The sequence below is a fragment of the Papaver somniferum genome, unplaced genomic scaffold (assembly GCF_003573695.1).
Source record: "Papaver somniferum cultivar HN1 unplaced genomic scaffold, ASM357369v1 unplaced-scaffold_99, whole genome shotgun sequence".
NCBI classification, from domain to species: domain Eukaryota; kingdom Viridiplantae; phylum Streptophyta; class Magnoliopsida; order Ranunculales; family Papaveraceae; genus Papaver; species Papaver somniferum.
The window spans coordinates 7,059,397-7,085,710 of record NW_020653081.1 but is presented as its reverse complement, the minus strand read 5'-3'; the positions used below and the strand labels follow the sequence as shown (position 1 = coordinate 7,085,710).

The window sequence follows — 26,314 nt, the reverse complement described above, 5'->3', positions numbered from 1 at the left end:
GAGTACAGTGAATGAGAGTTTTTTTCCTGTATGACCAGTATCTTCCTCATCCCAATTTGGAGACAAAGTAGTCCTCATAGTGGAAAAGTGTCCATACCCCCATGACCGTGAAGATACAAGTTACATATAAGAGAACACACCAAAATTAACATTAAAAATACAATAAATATTGAATGTTAACCATATACATCACCTTAGAAAAGCCAACATTCCCGATACTTCGGGTTGCTCTAAACGTCGAGGCTTTTCTAAACTCCTAAGTACATAAGAGGGATTGACATTGCCCATGAGTATTATGAAAAAGCGGGGGTATAACAACCACACCCAATATTTCACTTAGCAATCTGTATGGACAAACTCCAATATAATTCCAAGAGAATCAACTAGAAAGTCGGACTCAATCAATGGAAATATATACAAGAGTTGTATCTCTGTTTCACAATGTAATCAATAAATCAAACAGATAGAATTCGTGAGCCTGATTATTATGTGAAACAACTTGAACGGTACCAAAGACCAATGTTCAAGTGTCAATCAATATAATCAACAACCAAAGGTTGGATTCTCTAATTGATTGAACTACGCACAACCTGTGATATTTCTATTATATAACAAAATATAATGCGGAAAAGAAATAACACAGACACCAGAAATTTTGTTAACGAGGAAACCGCAAATGCAAAAAAACTCCGGGACCTAATCCATATTTGAACACTACACTGTATTAAGCCGCTACAGACACTAGCCTACTCCAAGTTAACTTTGTACTGGAATGTGGTTGAGCCCTAACCAATCTCACACTGATCAAGGTACAGTTGTGCTCCTTACGTCTCTGAATCCCAGCAGGACTCTACGCACTTGATTTCCTTAGCTGATCTCACCCACAACTAAGAGTTGCTACGACCCAAAGTCGAAGACTTGATAAACAAATATGTCTCACACAAAAATGTCTATTTTATAGATAAATTTGTTTCCCACAGATAAACCTATGAATTTTGTTTCGTATTTTGATAAATCAAGGTGAACGGGAACCAACTGATATACCAGACTTATATACCTGAAGAACAGCCTAAAAATATCAATCACCTCACAATAATCTAAATCGTATGGTGGCGAAACAAGATATATTGTGGAATCACAAACGATGAGACGAAGATGTTTGTGACTACTTTTTATCTTTCCTATCGGAGATTAAATCTCGATCCAATCTTAGAGAAGATAGTACTCAATCACGATAAAAAACAGTAAGATCAGAACATGCAACTACAGAGAAACTATTTGGGTTTGGCTTCACAATCCCAATGAAGTCTTCAAGTCGTTAACCTACAGGATTTTGGAAAAACCTAAGGTTAAAAGAGAATCGACTCTAGTAACTAGTATCCCACATGAGGTGTGGGGATTAGGTTTCACATTTGCTAGAGTTCTCCCTTATATAGTCTTCAAATCAGGGTTGCAATCAATGTTACCTTGGTAACAAAGCATCCAATATTCACCGTTAGATGAAAACCCGATTAGACTCAAGCTAATATATTTCAACCGTTATATCGAACTTAGCTTGTTACACACAAATGAAATGTACCTTCATTTAGATATGAGTAACCGTACTTAAACGTGTACACCATGTTTTCTCAACAACAGTTAACCAAAGTTAGCCATATGAACATTTTCATAGCAACCTCATTCATCTTAACCATAACTAGTTCAAATGACTCAAATGAAACTAGTTCTAGAGTTGTTTAGTTGTTTATATTCTCATAGAAGTATACAAGACACAATTGAAGCAAAATCGATTTTGATTCACTCGAATCAATTCATGAACATTATAGCCACGGTTTGCAAAATATTGCATTCCTTACTATATAAATATATCAGTTCATGAATAAATCGATTTTAGAACATCATCCACTTAGGTATGCATACGGGTACGCGTACCTAAGTAGCCGGACCAAGTTTGGGTTTCGCCAGTACGCGAACTGGTACGCATGCCGTCCTAACTCAGCAGAAAATTCCGGACCTGAACCTTACGCCATTACACGTACCGGTACGCATACCAGGTTCCCGGACTTCATAAACCAACCAGTACGCACACGGACATGCATACCATGGTTCTCGGACATGGATTATATATATGAAAGTACGCATATTATGCTTAAATACAATTGTTCTAAACTCTCATTTCAACCATTGAAACATTCTTGGAAGACGAGAATAGTTGTCTCACACAAACTATTAGATTCAAAGCAATTTTCAAGTGATTGAATGATCAATACGAAACATTCCGAGTCTACATCAAGTGACTGTCTCACACAAATCATGTAAGATGTTACCAGGCGATTTCACATGATCATCTTTTTGACTTTCGTCAAGAATATAAAATGAACTTGGTTAAAGTGAAAGCTAACCAACATATATTTAGAGAAATATGTAAGTGAGTTAAACTCAGCTCGAAATATCAAATGTGTATTATCGAAGTCTATATAGCTATACGACTTTTTTATCAAATAGGAGATAGAGTAGATAGACTTTTGAGTGATAGATGAGTTCAAGTATCCACATACCTTTTGTTGATGAAGTTCCACAAGCTCCCCCTAGTAGTTTTTCGTCTTCAATCGATGAACGTCGTGAAGTCTAATGCTCAACTATACTTTTTATCCTAATCCGAGACTTAGCTATAAATATTCTAGAAATCAAGACTTATAGTTTTGACAACTAAACTTGACAACAAGATTGAGATAGCAACGCTTGCGAGTTTGACCGAGCAGTGCTCTAACATATTCTTTGGTCTTTGAGATCTTTCAACAGTTGTAGATAATTAACATTAACCTTTTATCCCGAGAGATCATGGAAGATTAAGGTGCCAAGGGTATACAACTAGTACGTTGTGGTTGTACACCTATATATAGTTTCCTTTATCACCATTACCCTCCCTTCCTTCTCGGTAGTGCCTCCTAACTTGGTCTAAAATTAGGCACAATATATTTCTAGTGATAAGTATACTTGCTTTCCTTCATAATTTATCTATAGCAGCCATCTGATTATATTCGGTTTCGTCTTTCCTCCGCAAAAGCGTGTCTTTAACAAGGATATAAAGATCAGTTCAAACCATATTGTGGTCGAATCCCTAAGGCACTGATGACAATACTATCGTACTTTAAGTAGACGTTCAATATTCCATGCCATATCCCTGTATCCATTACTAGAGAAGCATAACAACAAATTCTTTACCTAGCGACCAATAACAAGTCCTATGATGTTTCAGTTTTTCTTTTTACCGCAAGTTTATGATCATACAAAAAATATAAACAAAATTTATTGAACAAAACCTCATATGAAATAAATAAACAACAATAAGATTTAGATAAACAAAAAGATTATTACATGCATCTCAAAGACTTTAGCAGCCCAAGAATTCCTAAAATTGTAGATTCATCTGGGGCCTCACTCAGAGGTCTGTTATTCTGCTTCTTGGGGAACAATACTGCCTTGTGTATGGGCAAATCTTTGTCTGCAATAATAATTTTTCTTCCTCTTCGCTATATTTTTCACCATCATTTTCCTTTTCAACCTCTTCTTCATTATCAATTTCCTCTTCAATCACTTCATTGACTTGTTCTACTACCTCATGAGTTTCCCTTTTAATCTCTTCTCTGATAAATGAACCAACAATATTTTTCGCCAAAGCATGTGTCTTCTTGTTCTTATTCAAACCTCTATTATCAGTCCCCACGATGAATATCATGGCGAGGGGTGTGTGTGTGATCAAAAAGTGTTAAAATTTTCCCTCTCTTGTGTTTTTACCCTATCAGGATTTCTACAAAATGATATAAATGATAATAGATTTAGGCTAGGAGTTGTCAACAAATTGAACATATATAATAAAAGGAATGAGTTACATGGTCAATTAAGGCTGCGTTGAAAAAAAGACTAAACAGTAAAACAATTACAACTCTTTCGCTTAAAACTCAAATCTAGTCGCAAAGGTAACTTAAAAAATTATACGAAAAATTATGGCTAGGTAAATATTAGATAGACAAAACAGTCTCAATTTCAATGTGAAAGGAGAGGGTACCGAATACACCACCAACTTTCTCGTTCAACAACCTGTATGGACAAAACCTATACAATTGCAAGAAAACCAACTTAATGATCCTTGACAAAATGTATATAAATTTTAATCTCCATCCCTTCTGAATCGGAAAGTATAGACAATAGATTTCATGAACCTGATTGTTAAGAAGAGGATTTGGACGATCTCAAAAATCAATATCCGGGATCAATCTAGTCGTATCCAAATAATTCAATCGGAAGTCTACTAAGTCATAAACTTGTTATCTATCTTTCAAGATACAAATTCTACAAGAAACAATTCTCTTAATCAGTCACAATCATACGGATGTATCCACTAAGATTAAATACGTACTACTTGTCTAAATGTAATTATACAGATAAACACTATAATGCGAGAAGGGAAAAACACAAGACACATGGAGCTTTGTTAACGAGGAAACCGCAATAACAGAAATGCCCCGGGACCTCGTCCATATTTGAACACCAAACTATATCAAACCGCCAGAGACACTAGCCTACTATAAGATTTCAAACTGGAATTTAGTTGAGACCGAATCTTCCCTCCAAGCGATTTAGTACAGTCCGCTCCTTACGTCTCGTGAACCTCGCAAGGCTCTACGCAATTGATTCCCTTTGCTGACGTACTTTACATCCTAAGGGTTGCTTCAACCTAAGTGAAGACTTTTGACACCAATCTTCCTCTAACATATAAGCCTATTTGATTTTCCTTTAGATCAAAGATAAAGTCTTGGATATCTGTTTGCAATAGACAAAGCTAGCAAACTTGACAAACCCTAAACACTTACATTCACTTAGATGAGAAACCTGGATTCTTTACCACATCTTAAGAGCAATCTTCAACTTATCAATTAAAAACAGTTTTCAGATATCTATCGTGGGGAATCACAAAGTCTAAGATGAAAAGAACTTTGCGGTTGCTATCTATCTTGCATGAAAGAGCGAGATTATGAGAACCTCGATAACAGAAAAACAAGATCATGATAAACAACTATCGAGGTAAAATATAGGCGGACCTAGCTTCGCGAATCTCCAAAGCGAAGTCTTTTAATAGTAGACCTAATTATATTTCTCATAGGAAACCTAGGTTAATAGAGGATAACTCTAGCTATCAACTAGGACACAAAGTGTCAGGGATTGAATTTCTCAATTTAAAGAGCATCTCTATTTACAGATGTCAAGACTAAGGGTTTCTTAGAATTCAAGCTAAGACAACTTGAGATTCAAGCAAACACTTTCTTTGTTTAGATGAATCTTTAATTAGGGTTTCAAGTAAGCATTTAAGAATAAGTCTTAAAATAACATAGAATAATATACACAGTGGTCCAGTTCCGGAACCGTGTATAATGACTATTCTAGCAAATATGCCAAACCTTAAGAATTTAATCATGATACACATACACAAGTGTTTTAATGATCAATGGTGTCTTAGATATGTTTATAAGAGTCATAGCAATACTAAACATATTTTAAAAAATAAATCTTTATGCATCTGCTGAACTTTTTTTGGGATCGTTGTTGAAACGGTTCGTGAACCGTATACGCAATTCAAGAGTCTGGGTGTAATGGTTCGTGAACCGGGTCCGCTAACCATACTCCGCTCGTGAACTCAAATTGACACGATTCGTGAACCGGCTTCGCCAACTGTTAGTTTTTTTTTCCAATAACACATAAAAATTCAGATCACCACGGTTCGTGAACAGTCCCCTTTTGAACTTAAGGTTTGCCAACTTTCATGTGTTCCAGAAACTCAGATATCTATGATTTGCGAACTGGTTCACCAACCTACCTTTAGTCGAAATAACATAAGTTCTGAATTTTTCTCTTTTGAAGTTTGAAACATTCCCAAATGATAAAATCATTGTTTGGACTATTTTCGATTGATCCACAAATTAATTCTTGAACAATAAATTGTTTCAAACTAATATTGTTAAGGACCTTTGAACATCTAATACTTGATCATATTTCGAGATGTTTAACAAGACAAGTTTGACTCAAAATTTCTTCTTTCCAATAAATGTACTAGAAGTCATACAATATAGTTTCATAAGATGGATTGGTAAGATAGTGAGTAAAATGAAATGGTTCAGTCTTCACATACCTTGTTGATGAAGTTCTCTAAATTTCTTCATCGATCTTCAGTCTTCAAGGGTGGTGTCTGACACTTAAATACCAAATTCTAACGTAGTCCATGACTTGACTTAATAGACTAGAAATAAAGATATAGTTTTGTTAACCTAATATTGACAACAAGCTCGGGATAAAAAACGTGTGGATTCAACCGAGCATTGCTCTAAAACAATGGTTAACAATCTGTTTGATTTTTAACAACTCATTTTCAAAATAGTAGATGATGGTGTTATACATATTAGAATACGCTCATTTTTGGTGGGAATGTAGAGCTCCGGAATACAAACACATTCCGAAACAAACCCGTAACCATTTGGTTTTTATTGGCGACTACCAAAAATAAAAATGTGACATAGTATGAGACTATGAGCCAAAAACAAAGACGGGAGCCGCTTACTAGAAAAACTTCAGGTACGTGCGGACACATAAAAGGGCGCGGGAGCAATGCCACTCCAGTCGTCCGCCTCCTTAGACTCATCAGCGCTTCCCTCTTTTTCCCATCACCATTTCTCTCCTTCTTTCCGTACCCCCAACACCAGAGAGAGGAGTATCTATTTATTTTTTAATTATTTTTTCATCTATGATCATTCTTTCTTGTAACCCTAATTAACAAACATGGCATCATCATCAGCAGCAAAAACAACAAAAACGCTTACAGAAACACAAGGGATTGAAATTATTTCTAATGTTGGTAAACAACTCTCACAAAAATCTCGTCTCAACAAAGATTCTATTGTCAAATTACTCAAAGTAAGACTTATTTACTCTTGTTCTTTGTTAATCTTTAGCTATACAAGATTCTTTTTCTCAGATTTTCTCTATAATCTTTGATGCAGTTTACCTTTTCCAGTATTTTTCATGGGTTTTTAGGGTTTTTAGAGTTGAGTATTTGGTGCTTTGTATACTTGATATGAACTGATTTTGGATTCTCTCTCGTTAAACCCTGATTTAGGAAGAATGAGTTATAAACCCTTTCCGGAGGTGCCTTAATGTAGTCTTAGCTTTGTTTTGTGGACTTGGATGTTCATTTTTTCTTCGAGTATAGGGAAATACTGTCAAGCCAATATTTAAGACCATAGTGCATGGATATTAATATCTAGAAGTGGAAGAATCAATTAAAGGTCTCAATGTGGACAGTGAACACCATGGGATCTATGGTTGGACATGAAAATAGTTGAACATGTTTGGGTTCTGTTTACATTTTGACTTTTCATTACATTCACTTATATATCCTTAATTTTTGCAGAAAATGTCACTTTTGATTTGGTTTAAATTTTGTATGAGTTCTAATGCTTGAATTTCTTCTTATGGTTGCAAATTTCGGTTTTCTCTGGTTTTCTCTGTTCGTATTTAGTTTGGTAATCAGTGTAAACATTTGCTTATTGTTTAATATTTCTTTGACAAGTATTGAGATATTCTGTTGACTAAATGTTTTTCTCTGAAGTTGATATAAGTTGCTCCAGTGGTTTGTAATTATCCTTAAGTAGGGCTCAGCAAAAGTAGATGCATCTTCTAGTTGGTGGTCAATCCTATGTTGTATGCTAGTGATTATTGAGAACGGTTAGGGATCTCGGCCATCTTCAAACGTCTTAATTGTCTTCTAAAAATGTATATAACTACCATACTTAGCCACACTTGCACATAAGTTATTCCTGGATCTTAATACGTTAACTGAAATAGTTCCATAGAATGATTATGCATTTCTTTGTAAAATTGTAATTTAAATATGTTACAGATGGCTGTGGCACGAACAAATATAAACGTATGTATATGCATGTCTTTTCATATAGATCTTGTTTTGTGATGTACATCAGTGTGGATAAGACAGTTTAGGATGGATCCTATGTCCATGACAGTGCTGCGCTGCGTCTTGTTCTTATATTCTTGGTTCTAAGGGACTGGGATTGGTATCATTGATTTTTTTGTCAGCTAGCATTTCATATTATTCAGTCATGAAATGTTTTTTGTTTTGTTAGGTTTGCGTTTATCATGAGGTCTAGTTTTATTCTAATATCTTATGTTCTACTTTGCAGGAAGCCGAGAAAGCTTTTCGCACATTAAATCAGTCTGAATCACTGCAGTCTGCAATAGAACCCTTAAGTGCTTCTCTTGTTCGTCATAACCTGCTTCATCATACAGATAAAGATGTTAAGGTTTTGGTGGCCGGCTGCTTCTGTCAAATCATGCGGGTCCTGGCACCAGCTCCACCTTACAGCGATGAAGTATTAACGGTAACATGCTTATATCATTATAGAATCATGTGGCTATAACTTTTGTCTTGTTTTTTCACATATCTCCATATCCCTCAAACTTTCTGCTTCTGGTCGCAGGACATATTTAATCTTATAGTCAGTATGTTCTCGGAGCTAGCTGATACAACAAGCCCCTATTTCTCAAAAAGAGTCGAAATATTGGAGACCGTAGCAAGGCTTAAATGTTGTCTTCTCATGCTTGACATCGGCTGCAGCAACCTAGTCGTGGAGATGTTCACTGTCTTTTTTGCTGCTGTGAGGTATCACCGTCCACTAATGCTTTCAGGATTAAAGATCAATACTGCAACTTTTCATTGTTGTTATTAATGTCTATTAGGCTTCCAGTGAATGAATCTCTGACACTGTTTACAAGGTTGAGCATCCTACTCCCATTATCTAGCCAGAATATACCTATGCTAGGATATAAATTAAGTCTAGTAGACTAGTTCTGATATTTATGTCCTGGCACTAGTTGTTAATTACACTCAGAAGTTCGTTACCTGATAGTGTTTTCGATCTTCCTCTGATATCATTGGTAATATGGATTTTCTCGTACCACTATATGTGCTTCAAAGTCAATTTTCTCACTTTCATGTTTCATTTATGTCTAGGGTCATTTGTAGTATACATGGGATTCTATGTTAAGAAACAGTCTAGAAGACATAGGCTTATCATTCTACTAGAATGAATTTCATTGGCCTGTGCTGCATATATAACCATGTAAAGACTTCCCCATTATCCAAGCAAAGAGCCTTTGCCCTAGTCGAAGCATTATCACCAGTGTTCTGATTACCAGGACCCAAGCGAGGGTTTTACTATTCAAATTTGTTTCAACTATCCTCTTGTCAATTTCGAAACACTGAAGTTTAGAAAAAAATTTCTTTTACCACATATTACCTTCAGATTTATGAAACACATGGAGTTATGCAATTGTGATTCACATTGTCATGCGTCTAGCCATCTGCTGACAGTCCAGCATTGTGGATTAAGTGGTTGTTAATGTGGTGTCACTGTTGAGGTGTTTGGGGTCTTGTTGTCGAGTCTCCAGCGGTAATGTTGCCAAGTTTATGTCAATTCTTTGTTTGAACTCTAATATTTATATATTCTTATCATTCACTCTAGAAACTTGGCTTTAGAGGAAGTGGTAGCAAATGGCTCTTCCTTTACCAGTGTCTAAATCTGCTCCGATTTTGATATATTAGCTCTAAGTATTTAGTAAGTTAACAAGCTCTTATACTTTCAACTAATATCTACTTCAACAATTGTATTTTCCATGTTGTTTACAGAAAGCAGCATCAACAGAGCCTGAAGCAGTCTATGTTGTCTATAATGAGTCTTATCATAGAGGACCTAGAAGAGAGGGTTCCTCAACCTCTGCTAGACGTGATTTTGCAGAATCTTCTGAAGGCCGAGGAGGTATCAATATCTTGGTGGATCTTAGTTTGTATTTTCTCTTTCATCTTTGATTCAAAAAATTTATGAGCTTTCTATACCCCTGTGGGATGTTAAACTGGAAACACGTTTTCGTCGGGCATGGTTTCTGGTGTAGATGTTATGGCAAATACTTCGGATTGTGAAAAGACTTTTTAAAATTTTTTTTTGCATCCATTTAAATTGAAATGTAGATTGTCAAAGCATCCAAACTCATATTATATATGGAATTGATTCTTTTTTAAGAAGTGTAATTCTTTCGTCCTTAAGCTTCTGTGTAATTTTAGTTCTCCATTTGCAGGACGCTTCCCGTTCTTCTTATGAGCTTGCTGTTGATATTGTGAGGCAATGCACTGTAAAGCTCGAGCCCCTCATCAATGGATTTTTGTCATCTTGCTTCTCGGGGAGCGATGAAGAAGGGAGTGACCTCAGAGATTTTTACCATGAAATTATATTTGAAGTTTACAAGTGCGACAAACAGTTGGTCCTTGCTGTCATTCCACGCTTGACAGAAGAATTACTGGTATCCTTGTCATATTCCATTTCATTTGACACTAGATATCGTGGATTTTTCTTGCTTCTTGCATCAGCCATATTCTTAGAGCGTAAATGTTTTGGTGTTACCAGTTGGTGATTGATGACTAATTTCATTGCTAGGCTGAACAAGTGGATGTCCGGATTAAAGCTGTCAAATTACTCGGAAAGCTTTTTGTTGTATCCAAAGGAGATATTGCATGCGATTACACACAACTCTTTTCGGAGTTCTTCAGAAGATTCTCCGACAAGTCTGTGGAAGTTAGGGTTACTGCCTTGCAATGTGCTACAGCTTGCTACCTGTCCAACCCGGCCAAGTCAGTGAATGTTCTAGGTATGCGATTTAGCAGTCCATTTAGTATAGATTGTGAAATGCTATCTTGTCAGTTTAACCTTTCATCTCTGTGGTTGACATGTGTCTTTTGCAGATATTGTTAAAGGAAGACTCTTGGATTTTGATGATAAAGTGAGAACACAAGCCGTGGTCACGCTTTGTGATTTGTTCAAGTCCAATCTGGAATGTATACCTCAATCATCTGAACTGATATTGAAGGTTACTGATCGTCTTCGAGACAAGAAGGTGAGGTTTTGTGGAAAGAGAATTTTATTAGCTTATGATATGATGCTGATATTACTGTGTTCTGTCTTCTTGTTAGGTGTCTGTTAGGAAAAATGCCATGCGGAAGTTGCTGGACCTTTATCGGAATTACTGTATTAAGTGTTCTGAGTGTGTCAATGAAGAACTGGCTGACCACTTTGAGCAGATTCCAGGTAGAATATTGATGCTCTGCTATGATAAAGATTGCAAGGAGTTCAGGTATAGTTATTGACACCTTAATTTTGTAGCTCCTGTTGGAAGCCGTTCTATTAGGTCTTGATAATATTTATGGATTTTTTCAGGCCCCATATTATGGAACTTGTGCTTGCTGATGATCTTTTCCCACCCACTCTTTCCGTTGAAGAGAAAATGAAGCATTGGATTCATATGTTCTCACTTTTCACAGGCGCTCATACAAAGGCATTAAATACCATTTTGTCTCAGAAATGGAGGTAATGGCTCTGTACTGCTTCTGTGGTTGTGGAATCCCTTTTTCGCTATGATAATTTGTGTTTCTTTTTCAGGTTTCAGATTGAGATGCAATCATTGTTGGCTTTTCGGAAAAAAGAAAAGGTATGATCCTGGAGTAACAAACTGGAAGTGCATGGTTGCACAAATACATTTATGTAGTTCATGCACTCCTTCCTAGGCTTCTTTATTAAGAAATCAGAAACTATTCACCCGCAATAATTTGTAAATCCAAGTCATTTATACATATTTGCCGTTCATTTACCTCAACCTGGATCTTTCATTAAACTTTTGTTCTAGTTTCACCCTGTTAGAGCCTATATGGTCCACATTCTCAAGCGTCAACCATGTGTGCTTAATTTTAGTACCAGTGGATCTACTTTGATCTATATATGTGATTTTGTCAGCCGAGTCATATGCTTGAACACATTCCTTCTTTCTTTTTTACATTTTACCCCATTTATAACATGACACTGAAGCTCGTTTCCGACATACAACATATTTTTAGTTGTAGGGCTCACATCCTCTATCCATACGGGTAGTTGGCCTTGGAATTTTAGCACACTCACATCGGTGTCCCTAATCTGCTTAGTTTAAGCTGATGTACCCTTACGAACAACGCCACTGTGTTTATTATTTGTTTATTGGCCCCCCTGTTTTTGTCTTTGCCATGTTGATACTTCGTTTGCATGCAGGCTATGACAGTCATTGTTTTTAATAATGTTTATCTACAACTTGTTTAGTTGATTCATGTGGAGTTACTGCAGGAGACCAGTATAGAAAATTTGCAGCAAAGAACCAAAAGCTCATTCGTGAAGATGTCAGCATCATTTGCTGATCCTTTGAAAGCTGAAGAGTGTTTTCAAAAGTTGAACCAAATGAAAGACAACAGCATCTTTAAGGATTTGGCTCAGCTGTTGGATGGGAAGACAAATTCTCTAACATCGTGCAACTTTAGAGTAAGTTATCTTTTTATGATAATCTGCATTAGTAACCGAAAGAATTCAACAGTTTTATTTCTGTCCTGAATGATGAATGCTGTGTTATATATTTTAACTTTACTCTTTACGTCCCTGAAAGATTCACACTCTCATTATTTGCATAAATCTTAAGGAAATTAAACCCTTATATATAACGGTATATACTTTTTTCTAATTATACCTATATATATAACGATATATGAGAATCTAGAAATGACATATGTCTCAAACTAAGGCACGGGTATTTGTAAACTTTATATTGTTAGAAAGCATATTAAAAGATCTATGCAACGACGAACATGACTATCAAATTATATATATATATTTCTTAGAGATCAATTTAACATCACTAATTATTTAAATGGGTAATTTTAGAAATGTGGCCTTATTATTGTTAACTATCAATTTATTTGGGAAAAATATCTACGGGAAAAGTATCACTCTTTTGGGGACTGATGGAGTACTATTTTAAAGTGAAATTCTATGTTTGAGTCACTATTATATGCTAATATAATACACACTAGTGTTGGCTCCTAAAGAAGAGGAAGAAAGAACAGCAGCAAGACATGGTCGATTATAGGATTGGCAATCTCAGTAGTTCTGGTTTATGAGATACTAGGAGCCCATGCTTGCTTTATCAAATATTTGGCTACATGAAAGTCTCCATAGTCCAATTTCATATTCTTAGGGTGTACAAAGTTCAGATATATTCCAACATGAGTACTTCACCTATTCTGGTTGTAACTCAGTACTAGGTTGCAGCATCCCCTGCCATCATGACAGAAACTTTTGGTTAATGGCTTGGAGAAAGAGTTGTTCTGGTGCCTAAATTAGGAATGTCTGATGCCCTGGTAACCAACTTGCAGTCCTTCGAAAGTGAATATAGCGTCAGCAGAAATTCATGCAAATGCCCGAAAATAACAGCTTCTCTAGCCTATCAAATGGCCTTTGTTTTTGAACCAATCCCTATTCTTTCATGATAGTCAACGCCGCTAGGCATAAAGTATAGTTTGTGTTTTGCACATTTGCCGGAAATTCAATTATTTTATTCTGTTTAACACTTACTTTGTTCTTCAGGACACTTTCCTTAAAAGAGTTGGCAACAAGCATCCACTTTATGAGTTTTTACGAATACTCTCTGCGAAATGCTCGCATAATTTATTTGGTTCAGAACACATATTCTGCATACTATCAGATCTTTCCGAGAAACATGTGGATAGGAAGAAAAAAATTGTTACGTCTTCCATCAATCTTCTAATGGTAAGAACCCTTGCTTGGAATAGTGATCTGGATATAATTATATAATTCTTAGTTGGGCCTGTAGCCCGTTGATGTCTTTCATTTGCAGTGTGCTAATGCAGTAATTGATTTTCATTATCTAGCATGAATGACCATTCTATATATAAGTAACTATTGTGAACTTCATGCTAGTATTAGTATTCTCTTTGACTAAGAAGTGTTTCATGATGTATATGGCTATATGCACTAAGTGTAACCCGGGCCATTTGGTATGACTTGTATTTAAACCTCATTTGTCCACTAGACTGGCGATAGTTATTATTGGAATTTGCATCAGGTGATTGCTGTCTTGAACTGTTGTTCTGTGTTTAAACCATTTGGTGTAACTTCAGCAAGCAAGCACTAGAGCATAGACATGTGAAGGATTCAAGGAGTATATAAAAAAATTACTCACCATATTTTTTTTGAACTGTTAATTTCTGAAGTTTTAAGTCAGATACATTTATCCAGTAGCTTATTTCAAAATTGTTGTTTGAGTTAGGAAAAGTTTCTTCACACCTACAAGCCATTACTTGTGTGGTTACCTCCTAAAATTCATGAACACATACTTTGGCTTAGATATTAGGTGTAATCTTGTGAGGTTATCAGAGGTGCTACCGTAAAAACCTTTTAGTTTGTGATTTTTTATTTCTCCTATACGTTGAGACTGATCATTTAAAACTATGGATTTTTATGATGCTCTAAGAAATTCATTTAGTTCGTCACAAACTTCTGCCGTAGCCAAGTAACACATTATTCAAATAGTAAAGTCGTTACTTACTCTACTTCCATTTACTTGAACTAGACGATTACAAATGTTTTTCCCTCGCTGCTACAAGGATCTGAAGAGCTGTTGAGGAAGCTTTTGTTGGAGGAAGATAATCCTTTTTGTGATAAACTGCTTCAGATCTTGTCAAAAGCAGGTTCTCACATCTGTATGCAACTCAGGTACTTGTTTCCTTATTTTGTGGAATGTTCACTAACCGCGAAAAACCTATGAAGTACGAAATAAATAAGGAAACAAATACTTGACTCTGAATGTTTATAGCAAATATCTGTAGATCCTATGTGTACTTATCTAAGGTTTGAACACTTTTTCTGACCTAGAAAACAGTGCAAAGGTTTTCTGCAATTTGTGTCACTAAACTGTAATTGTCCATCTGCGTTTGCTAGTTGGCCAAGGGAAGCAGTCAATTATCCGTCTTCATGAACCAGAGCTTCCTATGTCCAGATTCTTATTATATGCTTTTTATGATGGTAGTGGTATTGCATGTTGTACACGGTACAGTGTAGTATGGGACTATCAGATTAGTAGCATCTTGACTTCTCAATATATACGTTTTTAAATATTCATCTTTCTTCCTACTTGGTATCGGAAGGTCATTACACACATGACGAACATTTGGCGAAGTATTTATCTCTAGGAAATGGCATTGTTTGTAAACTAACAATTCAACTAATATGGATGTGAGGCTCACTTAGCAGTAATATTTGTTCACGGCTGAACTTCCTGGCTTTTATGAGAAGTTCTTTTGATCTTTTTCTGTTTAGAATGTGGCTTTTATGACTTGTTTATAAATGATCCAACTTGCCATGTTTTCTTCCTTTTAGCGACATCCACACTTTATTGGAGAGGCTATGCTTGGAAGGAACTCGTGTGCAGTCAAAATATGCTATTTTGTCAATTGTTGCACTGGGTGGGGCGTCTGTTCAAATGGTATTCTCAGATTTATACGAGGTATGCTGATCCACGGTTGGTTGTTGAACCATTTGGATATTATTTTCGTATAAGCTTTGTGTAATATTGCTTTGTAATGAGAACCTCTCATTTCTTTTTTCTGAGTGTCCGTATAGGCCACTTTCGGTTATATTTGTTGATTTGCTGGATCCTCGAGTGACTTAGTCTGTGAAATGCATTTCCTGGATGGATGAACATTATGCTTATGTTATCCTTTGGCATATTCCCAGAAACTTGTTGATTCTCTTAAACTCGTTGATTCCCCTCAAGCTAGAGAGAATGGCCCAAGACTCCCAACAATTTTACAATCTCTGGGCTTTATCGCACAATATTCTGTACCAACATTTGAATCTCGAGAGGAGGAGATCACTGCCATCATTCACAGTATATTTGGCAAAGCTGATGTGAGTTCTTCTTAATTGAATTTTACTTGCCGTAGTGTTTCTGGGGTAATTTGTAGTTTGTGACAAGTCGTCTACTATGATATGCATATTATTTTGACTAGTTCAAGGTTGTGTTCTAAAGGAAAAAAGGAAACTTGTGTACTTTTGTTGGCGCAGCCAGGAGATCCTATTGTTCCATCTGATGAGGAATTTCCCTGCAGCAGTTCTTGCAAACTGAAGGTGAGGGTTGACGATATAATTAATTGAAAATTTTGACTACTCTATACAATCGGGTTTGTGTCCGCAGTCTGTTTTGTTGGGATAGCGGTTTCTGTATGATGGATTAACTTCGGGACCCAACCACATGGTGGATATACCCATGGAAAAGAAAGATGGCGTGAGTCCCATACTGTGACTCTTTTAGTGGATTTCCAGCATTTTCTGGATAAAATCCACTCGGCAGGACTTTCCCTTTGAGTAAAAACTTGAAGATATAGAATAATCAAGTTGCGTTTGTTATTTCATATAGAACTAGAAGTTGAATAAGATTATAAATGTCAAGCAGATGAAGAAAAAGTGTCCTCCTTTCCTCTTAGCAGTATTTAAATTTAACATTTAGGGGAAAAGTGTTCTCACGTTCAAAATGTAGGGTCAGTATCAATATATGTGTATGTCATCATATATGGGTTGTAGATAGGTGCTTTTACTCACAAAAGTTGAACTCCATGGAATGAAACTGATGGTTAAAAGTTAGCTGAAGTGCGTTACTTAAATTGGGAACTGTTTATATCTTTAAACATTGTGATTACGTGTTGGTTTTAGCATGGTAAGGGTGGTGACAATGGGTGATGATTATCCATGATGCTGTGGTTCCATGTTTTGGTGAAGGTGACCTGGTGCTTAAGTGATGTTGTGGCGGTGTTGTATTAATTGTCACGTGGTGGTAAAACTGGTGGCAATGATGTGTTGGTGGAGGTGACACGGCTTATTGACAATGAAGGTAGAAGACTGGGATTGATGGCGGTAGTAGTAGATGGGGCTGCAAAGGTTGTCGGATGTTGGAATGCAATGGAATGTTAGGATGTTTAATGCTGTAGAGCATATCTTTTTTAATAATTTGAGTCAGACATTTACTTGCGCATCATGTGGCTAGTCATTGATTGTGTCCCATGTTTAACCCTTACTCCCTAAGATCCAATTTAGAGTGTGAATAATGGTGTGCTTTCTTTGTGCTGACTCGCTGTTGGTCATGCAGATTTATGGGCTGAAAACACTAGTGAAGAGCTTTCTACCCCGTCAAGGAACTCATATCAGACGTCATGTAAATAAGTTGCTGGATATTTTGCTGAAGATGCTGCCTGAGGGTAAAACTTCGGCTGATTTTTCAAGGTAATAATCTATAACCAAATTGCTTGATTACTTTTTGTACTAGTAATTTTATCCATGACGGATATTGGAGTTTTGATGATTTCAACTACACTTGCAGTTGTTTGTGAAGTTTAGGTAATTTTTTTTTTCAATATGTACTATTGGTCATATATAGTTTTGCTTTCTTTTTGTTCTGCAATCCATAGTACTTGATAAGGCTTTTAGCTTAAAGATGAACATTTTCTGAACTATGTAATTTCTGCTTTAGCACACGAGACCAACTGTTGTTGCATAAACCTAAAAAAACGATAAAATAGAGAGCTGGAGATCTGTCAAACTTTGGTTAGGCAACATAACCTGAAAGATAGGTTAGTTTAATGGTCGGCGGTAACAAGTAAAAAAAATGCGGAAGGATGTAAAGTAAAAAGCTGAATGTCTATTCTTATCTATTAGTTTTAGGTGGGTTCAGTAGACAACACCGAGTTTCTTTTCTGGCTTGTAGAGTTTGTTTTCTTGGATGTATTTTTTTTCCTCCTGATGGAAGTGAAAGAAAGGGTACTCCAGATTGAGACCCTTCTGCAACATGCTAAACTTACATGGGATATATTGATAGAAGCCGCTTAGGAGAAAAATCAGTTAGGTAAAGAGGGCAAGAAGATGACTAGAGAAGTTATGGATTATCTGCTGTGCCTTTATCGTCATCATCTTACCCGAGGTCTGTTTGAAATCTGAGGTCATCACCAACTTACATTGACAAATAAAAACTTACAGTTTGTCATAAATTCCAATAGACTCAAATAGACAACTACGAAAAATTAAATTATCATCATCATCTTATCCGTAGGACTGTTTGAGAACATGAAATCTACATCAAAAATGCTACACTCCAGAAAAGAACAGAAGATACAGAAAAGCAGCTAAGTGCAGCCATAGGAAACTTCTGTTGAATGGCTTTATGCTTCACTTATCAGTCAAACTCTTGTTGTCTCAAATAGATTGTTTCTTTTCTTTTTGTGGAATTTAGTATTTTGGGTCTAGTTTACAAAAACATGAAAGTGTGCTATTTAAAATTATTGATTTTGCTAATGTGGTTATTGGATCGAAATTATAGTCTCAAGGACTTGGGACTGAGATGATTGTCTTTTGGGGTAAATAGACGGACTAGACAAGTACATAATTATTTTATAGATGAGCATGAAAACCTATTTCTGCTGTTCTCTGACATGCAGTACGTGAAATTTTATGCAGTGTAAGTGACAAAGCTCACATCAGATTAGCTGCTGCGAAGGCCGTTCTCCGCCTTGCTCGCAGATGGGATTTGCATATTTCACCGCAAATCTTTAGCATGACAATTCTCAAGGCTAGGGTATGGAAACTGTAGCTATATATTATGTGTAGATACAATCGAACATTAATAAACTGAAAAATAAAATAAGTGTAGGATGACTTCAAAAAATCAGCTGAAATATGTCTGTCTAAACCTAAAGAGCTGAAATCGTTTAGTATGTAAATGATATGAATGAAGTATTTCGAGCGTATAAATGTACGTGAACATGCGCTCTGATAGTCTTGACATGGTTCTTTGTATCTTCTCCGCCTCTTCATTTATCAGTGCTTGCTTCTTTTAAGAAACAACTTTAATTAAGTGGCCCATTTTTCGCCTTGGACCAATTCAAAAGCTAATTTTTGTCGTGAATGATCTAAATAATAAACAAGGAAAGTTTTCACAAATTCTAAAAACTGGATCTTCATCATGTGCTGATTGGAATGAAAATGATAGCCATCCAACTATTGTATGATGGGTTCTAAATATTAGAGTTTCCTGTTTCTTTTGTTAGAATTTTCTGTCAAGTCTAGATTATTCAAGGGGATGATCAACTATTGATTTGGTACCATCTAGGCCGTTTTTCTTTTCGCTATTTTCCAGAAATTGCATTCTTGCACCGTTCTCCAAATAACCCTATGCTGTTCTTTCTGTTGTTTTGACCATAATTTAGTTATGGCTGATTCAGGAAACAAACATTTTGGAATCCTTGTGTTGTGTGGATTATGTGTAACACTTTCTGTAGCTACAAACCTTGAAAAGTTGAAGGTTATTGTCATACATGCATAGTGACAAATCAATTGTTAACTGAAGTGGCATTTACTGCTACCAAAATTCCTCTTGTGATGCACTTCAAATAAATATTCTCACATCTGTTTTGGGCCTATCTTTTAATATGCGGAATACTTTCCATAACCTTCCCAGACCTCATGTAATACTGTAGTTTTCACCATATTTATTTTTGCTCGTGTTACTACAGGACCCTTCATCTCCTGTCCGCAGATCGTTTCTTGATAAAGTACACAAACTGTTGAAGGAACGAGCTATCCCAATCAGATATGCTTGTGCTTTTGCTTTAGGTGCCTCAGATTGCTCCAAAGATGTGCAAGCTGATGTATATTAATCTCCTTGTTCAACGGCTTCATTGTGATTTTTTTTTTTAAATTTCATTTTTTTTATAATGTATGTCATCTCCTATTATTTGATTTAATTCATTCTATTCTAGGCCTTGAAATATCTGGAAGAATTCATTAAAGATTACGGTAAAGATGCTAGGGTCCACCAAGGAAATGAGGATTTAGGAGGAAGCCTAACAGGTTACCCAGAATACATATTGGTGTTCTTGATCCCTGTCCTTGCTCATGATCTAGGTTTTCCTTCAGAAAATTGTCAAGATGAAGAAACATATGCTCAGTTCTGCAGGTATTATAGTACGTTGGTTTTTTAATGAATGTGGTTTTGAATACCACACCGTGACTAAATGTTGACTACCAGTCTCGTACTTGATGCATTCTGTTTTTGTTTCTATTGCAGTCCACTGGTGGTTACTTTGCGAGCATTCGTAAATGCCACTTTTGTTGATAGTAGTAAGAATGTTGTGTACAACAATTTGTCATATTTGCCAAGTATTTTTCTTGCTATTAAGAAGGCTGAAGATGCTGTTGATGCTCGTACGACTCATGTATGTAACTGGATCCTTTACAAAATGGAATCTTCTTTCTGAACACATTAGTTTACGTTTACTAATTTTGAATTTTGAACTGCAGAAGCTGCACATACTAGCAGAAATCGGTATTCTCATTTTGAAAGAGCTGAGTGCTGATTGCACGCTTTTGTCTCATACTCTTAGTCAGATCAAACTACCATCGTCCTTCTATAGTAGACTTGACCCGAAACATGATGAGGCAAGTTCTTGCTCAGAGTTTTCCGTTAGTTATAGGTGAAGTATTATGGCTTGCAGTTACCCTGAGTACACCTTTTTGTTTCTTTGCGTGTGCAGGATAATCTAAATCTTTTGACTGGGTTTCCGTTGGATAAAAGATTCATTAAACGAATTCTTCATGTATCTGAACCTGAAATTGTTCAGGTGCTTTGTTACTAATTTTAATCACTTAGTATGATTTTCTTTTGCTTACCCATGAATATTGGGCATGACCTAACAATATCTGTATCTTTGGACGTCAGCCATCTAGCCCTCCAGTGAAATGTGGCAGAAAACTTCAAAATGATACTATTCAGGTAATTGGTGTAAAGCACAGTACGAACTTGCCAACAAGCAACCACATGGAATTTCAGAAAAGCAGGTCAAAAAAAGAAGACACCAAAAAATCATCTGAGCAGCAAGTAGAACCTCATGTGAGGCAGCAAGCAAGTGGTACAGATAAAGTTAAAGTGGTAGCATCTCGCACGGCTTCTAGATCATTCGGAGCTCACCTTGTAGTTTCTGATGCTGATAACCACATGAAAGGAGTATCTGAATCTGCTGATCAAAACCTGGGACTAGATGAACTTTCGTCATCTTGTGGATCTGTCATCACAAGGCCTCCAATGTCTGAGTCACAAGTTTCAGACCCAGATATGCAATTAGCGGATTGCACTCCTACAGAAGACCTTGGTAGGCAAAAGACAAAGACTGATAGTGTTGTTAATCGCAGATCCAAGGTTTGCACTTACTGTGTTCTTTCAACATGAAATTAAATGCTTACCATGCAATTTTTTTTTAATGTATGGGATGGTTATAATTAACAGAATGCTCAAAAAGCTGGTAATACAAATGAGATGTTGATTGGGAAGCGGGTCAAAGTGTGGTCCTCAGTTGATAATGGGTGAGCAATAATAAAGTAATACAGAATATGGCCAAACTTGTTGTTTTTATTTTTGATGTTATCTTTGTGTCTGTCTCAGTTTCTGTTCAGGTACTGTCGATGAATTCAATTCTCAAGACAGTTCTCACAAGGTAAGTACCCAAAGTATCCACCATATTAGTACATTTATCATCTTCTTCATTTGACACAGAATTGCACAAAATAGGTGAAGTAAAGACACCTTCTTCCTAAAGCAAAGACCTTGTCTGTTCATTGGTTTACCACTTGGTCATTATAATTCCAGGGGAAGATGTAGTGTGAACCCAGCCCCCTCTCTGGCCTTTCTTGCTTTGGAGAACGTGATTCCGTTCCATCATCCAATCATTACCTAAGCCTTGTATCAGCTTTAATGCTCGTCAGACTTTTGTTCTCCTGGCTTTATGTTTTTGTGGTTTCCAGAACGTGCTAAGGGAGTTTTCCATTTGTACTTCAATTTATTGTGGGAAGGCATGTGTCTTCCGACTTTTATCGAGGTGACATGATTGTTCCTTCACCCAACTTTTTTGGCTATCATCGACGGTATTTTGCTGAGATTGATTGGAAAACCATATCAGCTTCTTATCTAACATTACTGCTAGTTCAGTGATTCTAGTGCTTCTAGTCTATTTGGTTATTTTCTTTTGTCCTGCGTGTTTTGTTCCTTCTTTTAGGAAACCCAAGTAGCATCTTGATTATCTGTAGAAATTTTATGCCTATCTGTAATGGCCTTATTTCTGTGCCTGATTCATCTTTTCACTGCTGCTATTGAAGATTACCTCTGATTCTGGGGATGTTGAAGTGTTAAACTTGGCAAGTGAGAATTGGGAGTTCATAGACAGTCCCTCCTCACCGAAGGAGGTAAGATGCTAACAGTGCAATCTGATCTTTCAAATATATATCTTTCCAATCTGTGCTTACAGCTAATTTTGTTGGCACAGGAGGGAAACAAGGTGGACTTGAAGCTCCGGTGAGTGCTTAAGGACTCTGTCTTTTTTGAACTTCATTTTACAGTGGTGGATGTCATCCATGATCCATCCCTTATGAAAATTTGATTCATATGATTAGGGCCGTTAGGCCGATGTTTCTAAGTTTGGTCCATGGTTGCGTAGGAAAACATGAATATTTGCATATTCAAATGTAAGATGCTGGATTATGAAAAGTGAAAACCATGAACTAGTGACTTCCTAAGTACACATAGTTTCTGTTTATGAATCTACATGGCCTTTTTCATTCTGAATGTCCATATTCAAAGGATATTTTACCTTTCTGTTTGCAATAATTGGCATTCAAACAGACAAAGAAGTAAATAAACATAGCTTTATAATTTTTGAAAGTCATTGAAAGTAAATAAACACTATTTTTCATTTTACTAGACTAGGTGCTTTTTGTGATCCCATGCTTTGAGTTTTTTGAATTTTAAACTTGGTTTTAATGTTGCAGGAAATGTCAAGATCTATGTCAACAGAAAGAGTCTTCATATTGGTTAGAGATGACCCTTCTCTTGTTTTATTCAATCTGTTTTTATTCTTTTTGATTGTACTCATATAGGAAGTGATGCAGTGATGCTGGTGTTAATGCTGGAGATAAACCTGTAAAACGACAAAAGAATGCATCAAATAAGAGGAAGGGTTCTGTTATTACTGGTAAGGCTCCCTTTGCTGCGGCACCATCCGCGTTCTGTTGTTCTACTTTCAAGTACCCTGGATGTTTGTCTATTGGCCTTATCATTCAAATCCATGGGAGTCAACCATGTGTTGTCCTTGACCTTGTGATGCATTGTGGATTATCACATATCTAAATTTGGTTGATTATTTATCCTCCATTTATTACAATCCGCTTCGCTTCACATAGTCGAGTCACATGTCCATGAGCATAAAGTGAGATCAACCAATGGTTCTTCCACATTAGATAGGTTTGTTTTAAGATTGAGGATGCTCCTGATGACATACATTGAAGCTGAACTTATCAGTTTATACTTTATTCTATTAGATGTGTTGAGCGTTACTGGATCGTGATACTTCCTTGCTTATGCTTGCCTGTGATAGTAAAGTTTTCATCTTCTATTGAATTTTAGTTTGGTGGCACTGCAAAATAATTGCTAATACACTGTCATTTAGTTTGGGTGCATATTTTGGTTTTATCCTTCAATGTCGTTACTTTTAGTTGGCGTATTAGAAAGAAAGTGGTGTACATTTGCGGTGATTATCTGTATCTTTTGTCAACATTTCAAAGTTTATAACATTATGTAATTTAACTTGGTCGTCTTTTTTATGGTAGTCATGTTGAGATGATGACAATGCCCACATGCTATATCTTTTGTCGTTGGGACAAGTACACCATTGTGGCTCATGTATAGTTTTATTTCAGAAAACTAGCACTGTTTTGATATCTAATCGACAATAAATGGATTCTCCTTTTCTTAGTTTCCATGTCAAATTGAAGTACAAGTGCACCTTCAGTTTTATCTCATGGACGTCTTGGTAAACTTTTCAGGAGCAATCAAAGAGAAGGTGCAAGGACAGAAACCGGATTCTGGAGCATCTGAAGTCATTGATATGGAGGAGGATGTTGTAAGTTTGTCCATCTCGCTAGTAGTATGGTTATACTTTTGTTATTGTATCATTCTTGTGTTTGTTGTGTTTCATATTTGTTTTCGTTATTCGTAGGTTGCTCGAAGAACTCGGAGTCGAAAAGCTTAAGCCTTGATTTGGTTCTAACTGGTGTTGCTCAAATAGTATCAATCTTTGTAAATAGTCTTTAAGATGTCACCTTTTGTTAGATAGTGCTGGCTGAATTAGTTGGTAGAACTGTATATATATACACACACCTGTAAACTGCATCTTTTCGCCTCATGTTAGTATCCGAATTGTTAATATTTTGAACATGTTAAAGTAATTCCTGTTGGGATTATAGCGGCGGATTCAGTAGCGAAAATGTCTATTTTCTTTCACCGCAAGTGAGTCTACCAGTTTATCTGTTTAGTTTTGGGGATTTATTTTTAGTATCCCAGTTAAACTGATTAGGATCCATTCTCTTATTGGTGGTGATTTATCCTTTTATTTTTCCAATGACAAATATGGACACAACTTTAATCAGGAATATGCAGGATTTGATAGCTTATATGATACTGTCATTTAAATTCATTCTCTAATTTTACAATAAACAAGCTGGACTGCTGGAGCCTGTGTAGAATTGGTCTCTCAAATCTTTCTTCCATCAGTGTCTTCCCATGCCCCATTGTTGGCTTTGGCAGTTTAACCCTCCAAACATCCCTTTAGCATAACCCTCCAAACATCCTTTGTATGGATACATGCACACATCAATCTTTCACTAAGTGTGCATAATGTCGTCCTTTGATATATTTGTCGGCCTTCTATTGGTTCTCTGTCGCTTAGGATCTGGTTCACCTCGCTTCTTTAATACAAATGCGGTATACAGGTAGGCTACTTCCCATTCATCTGATGATAGAATGCTTGTGTCCTGATTTCCATCACCCAAGAATAAGATACCAAAGCGCTGCATAAGCTCAGCAAATTCTGTCTTTTTTAAGTATTGGTCTCCGAATTCATGGAAATTCTTCACGAAAACAAGCTCCAAATCATACTCCTCTGCCAGTGATTTGAAAGCAGGAAAAGGAACAATCCATTCAGGACAATCTACGGCATCCTCTAAATGGAACTCGTACTTGATACCAAAGGGAGTAGATGATTTAAACCTCTTATGATCATATTCTTCATCAAAACGTATCCAATACACGCTATTCCCAAAAGTCAGTCCCTCCGCTTCTCTAAGCTTTTTTATAATAACATTTGCATCCGGCATTGTTCCAATGAAGGTCCCGCCTGGACGAAGCAAGGCGGATACATTTGCCAAGGCTCGTCGTGCACGTGCTTCAGTAGATCAAGAGTAGTGCATGGCAAACTGGCAACTGCAAATATCAAACGGTCCGTCATCCCTCAGAACTCAATCCAAGCGAACCTCAAAGCAATCGCCACATAATAGGCGTGCTGGAAAGGTAAACCTATTGCGACTTTGATGATGGTTTGCATCCCCATTGAACGTGTTCTACAGTCTTCTATCGAGCCTTCGGCTATATCAATACCAACATAGTATCCAATCCCTGCCTTGTCCCATTTTATCAAATCACCACCCTCGCCGCAAGCAAGATCTAGAACAACATCTCCACGGCGAGCGTAGAGCTGAATGAGAACACTCTTTATCCAATTATTGAGCTTTTTCAGATGGATGATTGGACTGGCTTCTCGCTCTTCGAAAGTCTGATTGGATCTTGCACTGTAATGGTCAGCAACACGTTGTGCCATATACCCTAGTGTTTTCATCTTCTTTTTTAGACGGTGAAACACAATTAGGATCTATTCTTTGGTTTGAGTGAGATGGAGAATTAGAAGTTGAAGCAGATTCGTAGGCTCTCTTCATTACTGGGGGGAAACGGAGCTTAGGATTTCTAAATGGGAATAAAGACCAAAGAGAAAATGGAAGTTCGCGAAGAAAGAAAAAAAAACTCGAGCAAAATAAGAAGTATGCTGTATGCGAGAACAAAGGATTTTTTCCTCCCTATTCTGTGATATGATAGGGGAGCAAGGATTACTTTATATATATATATATAGGTGTTGGCACACGTTTCAGTGTTTGATTCCTAATTGAATCAGAGATCTCACGCTATATATGGAAGTAAATCAAAACATAGAAACCTCAAGTTATGAGCTGGACGTGTAAGATGTTTTCTAATTTTCAAGCAAAGAAGGACAAGTTTACTCGTAGTTCTGCTTGAGCTTGACGGATGCATTTGCAGGCTAGACGTGCACCTTTTCGCGTCATGGAATGCTGGATCTAGAGTTTGATGGGCGGACGTGGTTTTTGTCTATGCAGCTCTTCTTCTT

General features: G+C 36.6%; 1 protein-coding gene and 1 pseudogene across 1 annotated transcript; one reads left to right on the top strand and one right to left on the bottom strand.

Moving 5' to 3' along the window:
- The first annotated feature begins 6,658 nt into the window (after positions 1 to 6,658).
- LOC113346412 (sister chromatid cohesion protein PDS5 homolog A-like) lies at positions 6,659 to 24,325 on the top strand. Its single transcript, XM_026589944.1, has 32 exons — positions 6,659 to 6,966; positions 8,250 to 8,447; positions 8,547 to 8,728; positions 9,755 to 9,884; positions 10,201 to 10,422; positions 10,557 to 10,767; positions 10,862 to 11,013; positions 11,090 to 11,250; positions 11,334 to 11,483; positions 11,556 to 11,604; positions 12,267 to 12,458; positions 13,557 to 13,739; positions 14,563 to 14,705; positions 15,369 to 15,495; positions 15,726 to 15,899; positions 16,056 to 16,118; positions 17,134 to 17,267; positions 18,495 to 18,612; positions 19,550 to 19,684; positions 19,796 to 19,992; positions 20,104 to 20,251; positions 20,337 to 20,474; positions 20,570 to 20,656; positions 20,755 to 21,231; positions 21,319 to 21,395; positions 21,475 to 21,526; positions 22,185 to 22,271; positions 22,352 to 22,380; positions 22,854 to 22,895; positions 22,974 to 23,056; positions 23,907 to 23,983; positions 24,080 to 24,325. The coding sequence occupies exons 1-32, from the start codon at positions 6,832 to 6,834 to the stop codon at positions 24,110 to 24,112; spliced, it is 4,386 nt and encodes a 1,461-aa protein (XP_026445729.1). The 5' UTR covers positions 6,659 to 6,831; the 3' UTR covers positions 24,113 to 24,325.
- Positions 24,326 to 24,743: 418 nt separating this feature from the next.
- Positions 24,744 to 25,850, bottom strand: LOC113346378 (annotated as a pseudogene).
- Between the last annotated feature and the right edge of the window lie 464 nt (positions 25,851 to 26,314).